Source organism: Gallus gallus, chromosome 6 (assembly GCF_016699485.2).
Source record: "Gallus gallus isolate bGalGal1 chromosome 6, bGalGal1.mat.broiler.GRCg7b, whole genome shotgun sequence".
Classification (NCBI taxonomy): domain Eukaryota; kingdom Metazoa; phylum Chordata; class Aves; order Galliformes; family Phasianidae; genus Gallus; species Gallus gallus.
The window spans coordinates 16,941,345-16,956,172 of NC_052537.1; the positions used below are offsets into that span (position 1 = coordinate 16,941,345).

Consider the following 14,828-nt stretch of genomic DNA (forward strand, 5'->3'; position numbering starts at 1 on the left):
ACCTTCACGTGTTTTTTAGGGTATTACTATACAATAGTTCTCAGGAAAATTAGGACAGGTTAATTAGAATTGATGTCTGTGTCTTCAAGTATATAAAACTTTTGTGAAGGTCTTTTGCTTCAGAGGTATAGTAGTTTTAATTTGCTGTACCTTAATCTACCCGCAAGGTTTTGCTACTCCTCAATTTTCTCATCTGTGTGGAGGTGTGGTACACCTCAGTGCAGCAGCCCTGACTTCTCAGTACCTAGAAATTAATTAGATTTAAATATCTTATGGTTCATTAAAAAATATGATACCCATTTCTTTTTAACACCAGGCACAGTGATTTTTATTCTCAAAAAAAAAAAAAAAAAAATCATCTCAATTCTCAGTTACCTTAATCTTTCTAAGGAATACATTAACCTAATTTGTATTGAGATTCTGCTTTGTCATGGTCACGACACACTCAGAAATGGTTATTCATTAATGCTTGTTTTGAATTGACTTGTCCTTTTTTAATTTTATTGCTGTCACTGCTTAAGGAAACCCTTAAGCTAGTTTTGCTGATTTGATATGTACAGTCTGGGTTGAGTAGAAGTGATATTTCCTTAAATTTTGAAATGTCTTGAGAAATATGCCACTTGGTAGCTTGTGTAGTGAAGGATACGCTGATTTGATGTGCATATAAGTATACTAATTTTTTTACAAGCTGACTTCCTTACTTCAATAAATGTCTACGTTATTGTTCCAAATGCTATGAGAAACAAGCTTGGAAGAATTGCGTTGCTTGCAGCAGCAAAACCTTTTCATTTATAATGTCTTCTTCTAACCATGTGACCAAAGTCATAGGAAAAATTCTTGAACACTATCTCAGGGAAATTTCTTAGAAATGCTTTCTAGACTTTCAGCCTTCTATGTTGCAGGAAACATCAATCAAGAAACAATGAAACTTCCTTATTTGAGTGCTTCTGTTACTTTCCAGACCCAAATTTTTTGCTGGAGGTTTAGAAACTTGATGGTTTAATCTACAGAAATTCAGGTACTTGCAGATGTTGATGGACTGATTTCTTCAATCTCAAAGGAATATTCAATGCCGGGTTTATCATCCAGTGTGGGAAACGTTAAACCACTGGATTTTTAATATTGAATAAATTCCAGCATCAACTTCAGTTAATACCTGCCTTGCCATTATCTGGCAGGAGTTTGTAAAGATCTGGACCTTTCCACTTATGTTACAGGTGGCAGCCTCGGGAGCTCTGATTTTCCAGGGCATGAGAGAGCTTGGCACTACTTCTGGTTCCATATTTGAATGGATTCCTATGGACCGTTAGACTCAAATTCACCAGGTGCTCACCAAACCTCCCTTCGAACCTGTCATGAAGAGTTAAGTGTTCTCTAGTACCATCAAAGTCATCTTCTTTGGTATGGGAGGTAAAGTGAGATAAATGCACTGTCCATCAAAGAACCGTTCCTACATTTCTTGGATAAAATCATCTTGTGAACAAACTCCAGCTACGTAAAGATCAAAGAAACTTTACATTGAATCTGGGAAAACTGATTTCATTTCTGGGACATCAGAGATTCATTGAATGTTATTACTTAAACAGGGTATTTTCCTTTTACGTTAACAGATGGTACTGTCCTTATCACTGGCCCTTTTCACTGTGGTTACCAGCAATGTTATAGGCTGCTAAAACAAGTGTTTCTAAGTGGAGATCTTTTAAGCAGCAGCTAGAAAAATAAAAAAAATTAAAATAAAAAAAAAAGCAAATAAAAAAGACCCTCCAAAATGCACATGGCCCATTACACCAGGGCTGTAGTTGAGAAATAGAGTCTATAAGAGAGAAGACCAGGATGACTGGGCGAGTCATCTCTTCATTGTTGAATGATCCATTATGGAGATGACTGCTTCAGGGATTTGGTTTGGGGTTTGGATTTTTTTGAATGATGTATTTAGTTTGTTATAGTCAGTGCTAATTATTCATGCTTTTCTTTTATCATTCCCGTTTTCTGTACTGTTTCTCTTCCTGGCTAATTCCTGGTAGTGTCTCCAGATTGGTAGATATGGCATGTGCATGAAAAAGGACCATCTTGTTCCTTGCCTGTAACTTGACTTTATATTATGCATATCCATCAGTCTGGAATTTATCTCACTTCTTCTTACAACTAATAAACCTTATTGCTCTTAACAGGTTTGGTTCTTTTGGCATGCTTCTGCTTTATTTCATGACAAGGAGAGAAAAAAATATACAAAACCTATTTATCTTTGATATGGTTGAATTTTATTCTGTGAATGCTTGGTATTGATGGATATGTAGCCTGAAAGATGTATAAAACTTACAGATTTAATATTCAGAGAATCTTTCTGCTCTTGCTTTTTTCTCAAACAGTTAGATAGATTCAAAGAACCTCCAGCATTTGGACCAATGTGTGACTTACTGTGGTCAGATCCTTCAGAAGATTTTGGAAATGAAAGTTCACCAGAGCACTTCAGTCACAATACAGTCAGAGGATGCTCATACTTTTATAGGTGAGAGTATGCTAGAATCTACTTAATATTTTAATACTAAGTCTTCCTGCATATTTTTAGAGGATTTATTTTACTCACAATTGTTTTCATTTCACAGCTATCCAGCAGTTTGTGAATTTTTGCAAAATAATAATTTGTTGTCAATCATTAGAGCACATGAAGCACAAGATGCAGGGTAAGTATGTCCCTTCAAGAAATAATTCACAATGTGAAATAAAAGATAATTGCTTATTCCTATAAGATGTAAAATAATCTGTTTGGTTTTACAGTTATAGAATGTACAGGAAAAGTCAAACTACAGGGTTTCCATCATTAATAACAATTTTTTCAGCACCTAATTACCTGGATGTCTACAATAATAAAGGTAAGAACTTGTAATTAATAACTATGCAATCATAAAATAAGTGCTGTTAAGATGTCTTACTAAATAAGCAATCTAATATCAAAAATTTTCTGCCAGTTCGTAAAGGACAGAAAAATCCTGAATAAAAGTTATGTGATGAAGAAGCACATATGACGTACTCATCAGTGGCCTGGGTGAAGGGATAGAGTGCACCCTCAGCAAGTTTGCTGATGATGCAGAGCTGCAAGAAGTGACTAACATACCTGAAGGCTGTACTGCCTTCATTGAGACCTGGACAGGACTAAGAGCTGGGTAGAGAGGAACCTAATGTGGTTCAACAAGGGCAAGTGTAGGGGATTGCATATGGGGAGGAATAACTGGCTGGATCAGTATAGGTAGGGGGTGGACCTGCTGGAAAGGAGCTCTGCAGAGAAGGACCTATGTGTTCTGGTGGACAGCGGGTTAAAGCCAACTCTTGGTGTGCCCTTGTGGCCAAGAAGGCCAGTGTTATTGTGGAGCAATTAAAATGAGTGTGGGCAGCAGGTCAAGGAGGGTTCTTCCTCTTACTCTGCCCTGGTGAGGCCACACCTGGAGTACTGCCCAAGGAGATTGTTGAGTCCCCTTCTCTGGAGATATTAAAAACTTGCCTGGATGCTTTCCAGCACAAATAGCATTAATTTGAATCCAACACCTTCTGCGTATTCAATGCATTGAATTGTCTCCCATGTGCTTCTGAAAAACCCTCACCTACCCAACCCAAATCACTTATGTAGGGTGACTAACTGTATAGAGAGAAAGATGAGCTGCTGTTACCTGTATCAAAAGTAAAGGAGTAAAGAAAAGGAGAAGTAGCAGTCTCTTCAGCTGCCTTTCTGCCATCTCTATGGATATTTTTAGGAATCCTTTTTCCCATCAACTATTCCCAGTGTAATGCAAACTTAAGTAGGGAAAAGTACAGTCAATGATTGTTTAGCCTTAGAATGCTTCTGGTTGTTTTTTTTTGTTTTGTTTTTGTTGTTTTTCTGTTTTCGTCTTTCCTCTTCTCTCTGATTTTCTGAATTTCAGTGGTTTTATTACACTCTACGTCAGGGACTCAGAACACAGGCTTATAATGTGGGAGGACACATGGCAAGAGTAGAACCTGAATCTGGATATGCTGCTATTCTGAGTTCAGATTTTGTTAAAGTTGCTGAAATGATCTTTCCAGGAACTTTTGAAACCATTGCTCATTATGGACTTTTAATAGGACAGTAGAGGCATAAACTGACATGTAAGGGTGCATTAAACTGCGATGCTTGCAATGAAATACAATCCAAAGTTCTCCATTAGATATCTGTCATTTAAATACTGCAAAAGAAAGGAAACATTATCCCTGGGATTATTTTGTCTGTAATATAAAATAGGACTAAAACAAACCTGTGGCTTTACATTTGTAGTACTTACTAAGTTTTAAACATTCTTCCCAAAATGTCTGAATTTTATTTTAGCTGCTGTTTTAAAATATGAAAACAATGTGATGAATATTCGTCAATTCAATTGTTCTCCTCATCCTTACTGGCTACCAAATTTTATGGATGTTTTTACATGGTCCTTGCCATTTGTTGGAGAAAAAGGTAGGCAAAAGTTACGCGTCGATGAATTTCTTTCCAATTTCTCTATTCATTGTCAAGAAGATTGTTTTGGTTTTGTTTGTTAATTAAATTCATTATTTTTGTGAAAATGTGTATCTGCATTTGTCTTTATCGGGTAGAATACTTGGATGCTTGATTAGAAAGATTTGGTGAACTTGTTAGACATATCTGAGGGGTTTTGTTTGGCATGTGAAGGTATGTCATGTACCACTTGCTTCACAGTTCTGGTTGTTTTCTTCACCTGTTTCAGTGCAGATAGTTAAACTGGATCTAATAAAGCAAAGGTCTTAATAGAAACTATAATTTCCACTAAGGTTATATCTACCTGCATTGTTAAGAATTACTTTTGAGCATCAAATGAAGTCGACAGGAAAACTGTTCTTATTCTACCATAGGCTAGGTCATATATAATTAATAATCTTGTATGGTTATTGATGTAAACTATGTTGAGATGTTCCTGTAAAAGTTTAACTTTATTAGGTAGTTATAACAGATTGACCTTCATTAAAATAACTTATTTCTGTTATATTTTTTTCTTGTAAAAGATAATTTAGCACAGGTCCTCTTTTTTCCCCTCTAGAGTTAATAACTCTAAATCTAGGATAATAGAACTCCAACTAGTCTCCAGTTAGTAAGCAATGAGGTTAGAGGCTATTGACATCTATTTAAAATGCTTCCATGACAGGATCTGCTCTTTTCATGAAGGAGATCTGGAAAGCTCTCTACATTTCTTTGGAAAATACTCAAGATATAATGTACTTACGGTCATACAGTCCCAGGATTCTAGATTTGATTATGTTGTCTTTAGGAAGTCAATTCAACACTTCTTTTATTGTTTTTAAACCAAGGGCATTTAGAAGGAGATTTTTGTTTCTCCTTGTCTTACTTGATGATGCATTAAATAATCCTTTGCTATTAAAAATGTTCATGTTGTTTATTTTACTTCTGTACAATGCTGATAATAAGACTGTATGCCTAAGACTGCTGAAGTAATGGACCTTGTAATTTGTCTTGGCCTTTGGATATGTGCATACTTCAACTTTCAGTGAAGGACATGGTGTCAGTATTGTTTGGTCTACACCATTAAAGTCAGAATTATTCATTTTACTTCTTCAGTGAAGTAGAGAGTAACTCTTGACCAGGAATGGAGAATAGCATAACAGATAACACAGGGGTTGTATGAATTAGTCATGAACAAATGTAGGCAGGAAACTACAAGGTTTTTAAACATCTGGTTGAACTTCTGGAATGGGTCTCTAAGTGCTTCAGGAGGTGGGAGAAGCTTGAGCATTTTAAAGAGAAGTCTGATATATATGTGAAAGACTGTGTGATAAAATAATGAGATTCCTAGAGACAGAAAAATTGAGACAAGTTTGAGTATCCTCTGTGTCAATGTTTAAGGGGGGTTTGAAGAGACAAGTAGTTTACGTCGTATTTATATCATAATATTTTTCTGCTTCAGTGCTTCTGCTAGGTGCCTGCAGGTTCCAGGAATGGAATAGCTTTCACCTTTTATACCTGAATTTGAGTAGTCCAAATATTTTCACATATCAGTAAATCTTGCATAAAATAGAATTGAAATAAAGACTTGCCATGATGCAGAAAATACTAACATACAAGAAGATAATTCTTATCTAAAATAATTACTTGTGAGATAGGAAGGAAAGCCATACCATGTCTTTAATAGGTGGTGCGGTTTTTGACTGCTTATTTCTATGAGCTTTTTTAATTCTATGACAGCACACATTTTAGAGGCCAGTTTGCAGAGAAGAGTTTATGATGTGGGAAGCTCATTCACTACAGTTGCTGCTGACTAGTTACATCTTGTGTGCTTGGAAATATTTAAAATTCTTCAGGCAATTAATTAAAATTTGTTTTTTTCATGTACAGTAACAGAAATGTTGGTGAATGTTTTGAGCATTTGTTCTGATGATGAACTGATGACAGAGGGAGAAGATCAATTTGACGGTAGGGTTTAATATTAGATATGTTATTTTTTCATATAACTTCTGAAAATAGTAATTAAAGTGATGTAATCTATTACCTGAATTTTGAAGGAAGTTGCCTTCATATTTTTCCTTAGGTAATGAGTATTTTGGAGGTGGGAAGGGAATTTTATTTTCATGTTTTCCATCAAGAAGGAGTAGTTGTATCCTTTGCAAGAATTCATGTATGACAAATTTTAAGCTGAAACTTTTTGAAAATTTTTCAGAATTTGGTGATGTTTTTTGTTTATTATAAATTTTATAAACTCCTCAATTTCTTAATGTCTGCTCTTTGGGGAAGAGTTGATACCGTCAGATCTAATATTTCTTACGGCAAAGTACAATACACGAAGTACAAAATAAAAGTTTAAATCTTGGTGTTTGAGTTTAAAGCATAAAAGTTAATGAACTTTGTGTACATTATGTAACAACGATTTATGTAATAAATAATAACATCTTGTGAACTGTGATAACAGTGGATTGTTAAGGAGGTATTTGTAATGTGATGATGAAGCAATGTTAAAATGGTGATGAAGAGGCATGTAACATTGACTTAGCACATCGTCCTTTTTTTTTTCCCCACAGTAGTGCTCTATGTCACATCTGAATGTTTTTCAGGCATCCCTCATTTTATTCAATAACAGAATTATTTGTTGGATTGGTTGATGGTTGGGGGGAAGGAATGAACATTTCAGCAGCCCTTGAATAACACTAGAAGTAAATTAAGAGATGTTAATGACATAATCCAGTTCTTAATCTTTGAATTTTAACAGTAATTGTCAGTAGCAGATTTGTGTTGTGCTTAGGCAACGGTGTGTTCTAGGTTGGAATGCATTGATTATGAGCTACTTGAACTTCGTTTCCATGTTAGACTGTTGATAAAAACATGAAAAGTTAGAAATAGTCTCAGATGTGATCCTGCAAACAGTGAATTTATGTTTCTCGTGCACATAATCCCACTGAACTGAAGATAAAACAATTGCACCAAACATTTGCAGGAAAGGCTTGATAGTGTACTGCTATGCTAGGATTTAGGTTGTCCAGCCAAAGTGCGCTCATCAGGTGATTGTGTATGCCCTGTCTTCAGTACAATGATTCCAGTTTCCTAATTTGATTTATTTTATTCTTCTCTCTCCTTTAACAATTTCTTTGCTTGGTACATATCTCTTAATGCCTCCTAGGTACTGTCTATGCTTTATCTTTCTGTGTGAATATTTTTTTTTAAACTGTTGACTTTCAAGTTTCACTTGTTTATCATCAAAATTTAACGTATACTCAACAATTCCACTTCTTATTCAAGTAATGCATTTTTAAGTGTTGTAGTTTTCTGTTCTCTTTTTTCACATTTTTTCTCCATTCCTTCTTTATTACCATTGCCAGGTTAAATATCTTTGTTTTATTTGTCTCACTCATCTTTTTCTCCATCATTCACTTCCGTTTTTTTCTGGACTCTCCATCTGAAGAGCGACTCATGTATGGCAATAAAAAAGGTACAGATCAGACAGTAGGAATGTTTTGAAATATGACTCCAAAGAACCTGCTGGTACAAGCATTAATGCAGAAAATATATTTTTGTTGAGAGACGTACAGCATTTTATTTTATTACCCATTTTAAAGAGACATTTATAAAGGTTTGTGTATTTTGTTAATCAGAAGTCATATTTCAAGACATCTGTCTTTCTGTGCATGAATCTTTCCTCCTTTCTTCCATTCCCTTTTTTTTTTTCTTTTTTTTTGTAGAATTTCATTCTTTTACCTATTTCTAAAATTATATCTTTGGCCCTGCATGTGTAGGGAGCATTCAGTCCTCTGTTGTGCTTTATTAAAAATTTCATTGTGAGCATTTTCTGAGATTGTGCATGGAATGTGTTTATAGTGTTCCAAAACCTGGCTTGTATAGTACTTTAGTTTCCTTCAGTTGAGATGTCAAAAAGGTACTTTTGATTGTGTATGCAATTTTGAGGATGACTTGATGCAAAATTTAGGAAGCCATCTACTCATTTAAATTCAGAGTCTGTCACCCACTTTTCAGAAATCCCAGGGTGGATATTTCTGTGCAGGAAAATTCTTCTGGCTGTTACTTACCTTATAGATTGTTTGCTCTCTGTATATATCTGCCAATTCAAAGAATATTTCTCATTTGGAAGTGTATTAGGTTATAGGGTTACTTGCAACATTTATAAGAACTCTTTGGAGCATAACAGTATGAGCATTGCAGGAACTCTCGTGGAGGTGGCATTAGGAATGGCAGTGGGAGAGTTCTGTCATATCCCCTCTAACTTAGGTTGTAATCAAGAACTCTTCTGCAGGCAGACCCTACTTTGCTGCTTTTTCTCTGAACAAACCAGGATTCAGTGGCTACATCAGTGCAGTGCTGCTGCCTGGAGTAATGTGTTTGGCCTTTTGTCTTGGCTGTACTCCCCCTGAAAGGCTGAAACAGTGCAGGATCATTTGAAAACAATACCCCCAAACCAGCATTTCTCCCTTAATGGCATAGTGACCTACTGGAGTTGAGATACAGGCACGAGCAGTGCCTGTAATCGGCTCAGCTTGTGCATTACATCCCTGCAGCAGTGGCCTTCAAGGAGCGAGCAGCTGAAGGCAGGAGGAAAACTAAGAGAAATGATGGAGAGAGAAAACATGGAAAATGTGTGGACCCTTATTTAGCTTCACCTTTTTCAGAAACTCTGAGAGATCTCTCTTCTCAATACAGATCTCAAACTGCTATTTAATAATGTTTAGAGAGTGAATGTAAAAACATCTTGAATATTAAAAATTCAGATAAGTTACTTCCAGTAAAAATCAAAATTTTCGGCCTATTCCTGCATTATTTTTTTCTTGGGCCACCACCTTTTTTTATGTTGGTGTCTGTATTTCATCAGAGTTGTTCCTTTGTCTAAAAACGCTTGTCTTGGTTGTTTGTGGGTTTCTTTGCTTCATTCTGTTTCAGTGGGTTGACAGGTAGTTGTCATACCCCAGGGTTCTTTCATTGTGTTTGCACAGAGGTCTCTTCCTGCCTTTTTTCTCTTGTATTTTATTTGGTTTGGTGTTCAGGATGGGAAGTCCATCCACTCTTGTGTGACAGAAAGCCTTGTGTTCTTGCAGTGGCAGTCTGAAAAATCTGACAGTTGTGCTGTTTTGATGTCCCCACATCTGCCTATGCTTTTTAGGGGACCTGGGCTGTCCTCAGAAGGAGAGGAGGATGACTTTGGCCTTTTCACATTGAACAAAAGAAAAGTTGTTGAAGAAAGGCACTTCTGTTTTTATATCAGTGCAGGCAAAGGCAGCTCTCATTTGAATCCAAAGCCTCTTTCAGAGTTTTGTCTTCACTTGTATCTATTACAAATTATATTTCTCTGCACCGTGGAACATGCAATATTTATTCCATGCCTTTGATATTAGCAATTTCTGCAAATGATGCAAACCTAAGGTGACATAGAACGTAGAATTAATCAGTAATGGAGGTCACACTGCAGTTCCTTGGTGTTTCAGTTCAGTTTTTAAGTGAGGGCAGGTGTATGTTTTGGGGAGTTGACATAAAATCAAGCATATCATCATGTTTTCTCTCAGTCAGCTGTGCAAGAATTAGCAATTATCTTTTTTTTTTTTTTTTGTGGCTTTACTATATCTATTACTTCTGTATCAGTTTACATACCTGCATTTTGATATACAGAGATGTCAGAAAGTGATTTCTAGCCTTTCGATATCTAAAGGGGAGCTACAGGAAAGAAGGGGACAGACTCTTTAGCAGGGTGTGTGGTTATAGAACAAGGGGAAATGGCTTCAAGTTTAGTGAGGGTAGGTTTAGGCTGGATATAAGGAAAAAGTCTTCCGCGGTGAGGGTGCTGAGGCACTGGCACAGGTTGCCCAGAGATGTGGTTGATGCCCCATCCCTGGAGACTTTAAAGGTGAGGCTGGATCAAGCCCTGGGCAACCTGATTGAGCTTGCATGTCCCTGTTTGTTACAGGGGAGTTGGACTGCATGACCTCTAAAGGTTCCTTCCAACTCTTAAGGATTCTATGGTTCTATAAAACTTAAGCAAAGGAATTAGGATAGTTACTACACTGTAACGGTGGTTTTAGTTTAGATGCTTGCCAGCTTGATCAAATCTTTGTGAACGTGAACGTTCTGAACTTTTCTGCGTATGTTTTGTGGACACGGAGGTGGTTATGGTTTTGGTAGTATTCTGAAGCCAGAATTTTGTAATATTATGTCCCTGAGTGTTGGGTACTGACCTCCTGGGAAGAGTACTGAACTTAAGTACTTGTGTTGAATTTGATACGCTCAAAAATGGCGGCTTTGTAAATACTTGAGCTTGAGACTCTCTCTTATTCCATTGAAAGTAGGTACAGCTGCCGCACGGAAAGAAATAATCAGGAACAAAATTCGTGCAATTGGCAAGATGGCAAGAGTCTTCTCTGTTCTCAGGTATTTGAGTTGTTTCTGCTTTCCTAAAACCCTTCTTAGTCTGTATATGTTAGGAAGACACATCTCTGTTCCAGGATAATAGATGCCACACATTTTTTCAGGGAGGTCATTGTGCATCAGAATCTCATTTTGCATATCAGTGTACCCCATTGATGTTGGTATTTTTGGTTCAATAATATATATATTTTTTTAGTTATTTTTGAGACATGTCCAGCCATTTGGTTTAGTGGGCAATACTGGTGGTAGGTGGGTGATTGGACAAGATGGTCTTAGAGATCTTTTCCAACTGTAATGATTCTGCAGATTAACTACAACTGTGAGAAGGACAGTACCAAAATAGAGATACTGAAATGAGAAGTGTGAAAGAGAAGGTCCAGGCTGGCTGGGAAAAATGTCTGTCACAGCAGAAAGTTGAGGACTTGTTTTGTTTGCTTTTTTTTGTTGTTTTGGACTGTTCTGTTTGTTTGATCCCGTTTTCTTGTACCAGGCTAGATAGAGATTGTTTTTACTCAAAATACAGTACACTTATAGCATATCAGTATGTTATAGTACTTGCATAGTGTATATATGTCTCTCCGCAGAGCATAAGCATTCAAACAAGGTTAATTTTTTGAAATTGGTGTTTCCTGGAGCATAGATGCTTTCAGTGAAACTGCGGATTGTTTTATGGTGCTGAGTTACCTTCAGTACCTCATGAGGCATTCACTGCTACGTTCAGAGCTAATAAGCCTGCATGTGAATAATTGCTCCTACGTTGGTTCAAAAGTAATCAGTATTTGTAACTGTTAGATGCAGGAGAGACAAATATGGCATAGAAATATTTTCCCCTTTCTAGTTGGTTGAATTTGAATTTGCATTAGTCTTGACATGCATAAAGCACAGCAAAAATAGGCCCTCCTCCTCCCCATCCTTTATTTTACTTTAATACCAGTTTTCACGAGCAGATACTTACGTTTTCATTGCTGTTTTTTCTTACACCAGGGAGGAGAGTGAAAGTGTGCTGACACTCAAGGGTTTGACTCCCACTGGAATGTTACCTAGTGGAGTGTTGGCTGGAGGACGACAGACCCTGCAAAGTGGTAATGATGTTATGCAACTTGCTGTGCCTCAGATGGACTGGGGCACATCTCACTCTTTCGCTAACACTACACATAATGCATGCAGGGAATTTCTTATGCTTTTCAGTTCTTGTCTTAGCGGCTGATACAGGCGGAATGTTATGTGTTAATCAGGCAATGTGAAATGGATACTTAACCAGGGTATAAAACTAAAAGCAAATGAGTTTGGCAGTGTCAGGCCACGTTTTTCGGGCTTTGAGCATCCTCAGTTTGCAATTTTTCAGGTGGTGCAGATGGGGTGACCTTGTAGATGTGTTAAGATATTTGGTCGTAACAGATACAAAAATTGCAATGTAATTTTGCATCCTTGTCTGCTTTCCATGAAAATGACTTTATTATATATCTGTTAGTATTTTCATTGACAGTGTCAAATTCTCACTGGTATCAATCCTAACAAACAACTACAGGCTGCAGAGTTCCATTTTACACTCCATTGATAGATTGAAATGTGCTACGTTTTGTACCCTGGTAATTAATGCCAAAGTTTGTTCTCTATGTTGTTTGTCAAATGTTCTATGTATAATTGACCTCCCTGAATTGTCCTTGTAACATGCTGTTTCCTTCCTCTGCAGATGTAGCTGCTTTCTTAGATCTGTCTGTCTCTCTCTAGGTATAGATGTATGTCTGTATAAGTGTTAAAATTAAACCACTATCCCAGACACTTGTCTGTCTCTTGATGTAGAAGCAATGTTGTAGCACCTTGTTTTTGAGGTTTGCTGCATTTGCTGCTGCACATTGTCTGTGCATTTTGAACAATAATGTACTTGAAAATTATTCAGTAATTGTTATAAAATCAGTTGAGAATAAAGGGATTGAATTTAAAACTTGTAAATAAATCAAAATAAAAGGGTGTTACTAAGTGTGCATATATTTTTTTGCATGAAAATAAAAAGAACTCTATACAAAATACACCTGTAATCTGGCTCATTGAATATTTTGTAAAAGTTTTTCTTCTTTTTTTTTTTAGTTTGTTGAATCATTGGATCATATTTTTCACAAGGCCCATAAATGATTAACTAGGCTTAGAGGCAATGCTGTGAGATTGCACCAGATGTATTACAAGAGTGAAGTCCAGGTTTGGTCGCAGTGGTGGATAACTAAAATACATCCATCTGAAACTGGACTTCATATCAGCAGCACTCAACATAAGATATTCAGACTTTTTATTTGCTATCCTCAAGATTTAATAGAAAGCATAAAGCAGTTCTGTTTGACCACTGAATTTTATAACTGTTGAAGGATTGTGATATATCGATTAACTGAATAACTTTTTTACACAATCTGTTTTGCAAGAGTAGCTGCTTTTCTTGTTTTGTGATTTAGGCTGTTTATTTGAATATTTTTAAATTCTCTATTAGATTTTTTTTGTCGCTGTTTTTTTAAACCCTTTCACTACATTTACTATTAAACAATCAAAGCTGTTCTTTTATAGCTTTGAAACATGAATGTCTCATTTTAAGTCATTTCTCAGTGGACATATAATGTCTACAAGTAAATTTATATGTCCCGTGTATGTATGTGATTGTTTTGTGAATGTCTATAACAAGAAGTGGTGTACGTTTCCTAATCCATCCAACTATTCCAAAAGCATATGTTCTAGTTTTAATTTTCGTTGTTTAATAAGATACTTTATTATGCTTAAAAAAATGAGTTTGTACTCCTCTCACTCATTTAACAGATTTTTAACCATGTTGCATTGCAAGCATTAGAGAGGATCAAACTGACTAGAAAATTTTTTTAACATAAAGCATACAGTTTCTAGCATTACTGAAAATGTGGGATGTTTGGAAAGTATGCAAAATGCATTTTGGATTTTTGTGGGTGTTTTTTTTCCTTGACTAGGATTTCTGATGGCAATATTCCTTGATGCATTACATTAATATACATCATTTGTTCAATCACGCTGATGTGCTAAAGATCTCCTGCTGACCGTTAGTTGTCCTTCATTCCAGGAACTTTGTTTTTACAGATGAGGATTTTACTCAGTTTTCAAAAAGAACTTTTCAGATTTGTGAGGCTCAGTTGCAAAACCAGAAGTAAATAAAAAATATAGTTTCACTAATTGATACTTAACTGTGACCATCACAGCAGTGCATTTGTATTCTCAGTGATAGTAAGATCTCCTACTACAAATTTTTACTTACTTTTTGAAATATATTGCCCTGTGTTGATGAATAGACTATCAATAACTATCTAAAATCTCCACATTTGAGAAAACAAATAATATCCGTTGCTGTACTACTTCTGCTTATCCCATTTAATTCATGATCAAATTTGCTAAGATCTAAGCAGGCTGTTTACCAATACATTTGTAAACAGCTGTGAAAGTTATAAGGAATGGGAGTGTGTTTACATTCCTCTCAAACCTTAGCAGCTACCGCTGCTGTTGGAAGCATCTGTTCAGCCACACCTCCTGTGCTTCATAAGGCATAGGTCGTTCCCATAGGAGTGGAGGTTGGAGACATTGACAGAGCGCTGCGTGGGGCCCCAGAATTACTAGTCAGTTGAATTGAGCTGCTTTGTGGGAAATGGTTGAACAGATTCTTACCGCAAAACAGATGAATCTGAGGGTAAACCAGAAATCTGAACTACAGCAAGAAGAGTTAAACAAAAATCCATTTCTAAAAGGTAATTTTGAAAAATTAATGCAGAACAGGCAACCCTGCCCCCACAGCAGGGGGGTTGAAACTAGATGATCATTATGGTCCTTTTCAACCCAGGCCATTCTATCAACTACATCCTATGGAAGAAGTCTATATATATATTTTTTCCATAGATGTACGAATATATTTTTTGAAAAAGAATCGAAGATT

The 14,828-nt window shown here is 36.3% G+C and overlaps 1 protein-coding gene across 11 annotated transcripts in view; it reads left to right on the forward strand.

Annotated features, from left to right (window-relative positions):
• Positions 1-14,828, forward strand: part of PPP3CB (protein phosphatase 3 catalytic subunit beta) — a 50,048-nt gene that overhangs the window by 23,911 nt on the left and 11,309 nt on the right. For 5 of the 11 annotated variants that reach the window (XR_003075545.3, XR_005860608.2, XM_025151454.3 and 2 more), the window contains exons 6-13: positions 2,370-2,509; positions 2,607-2,684; positions 2,779-2,873; positions 4,340-4,465; positions 6,374-6,451; positions 7,932-7,958; positions 10,813-10,897; positions 11,879-11,976. Coding sequence is in view for 8 of the 11 variants with exons in the window: in XM_025151454.3 (XP_025007222.1) it covers positions 2,370-2,509; positions 2,607-2,684; positions 2,779-2,873; positions 4,340-4,465; positions 6,374-6,451; positions 7,932-7,958; positions 10,813-10,897; positions 11,879-11,976 (727 nt within the window). In the remaining 3 variants the exon portion in view is untranslated. The remainder of the gene's footprint in view (positions 1-2,369; positions 2,510-2,606; positions 2,685-2,778; positions 2,874-4,339; positions 4,466-6,373; positions 6,452-7,931; positions 7,959-10,812; positions 10,898-11,878; positions 11,977-14,828) is intronic. The other 6 variants (XR_003075546.3, XM_025151456.3, XM_025151458.3 and 3 more) reach the window with 3 other exon arrangements.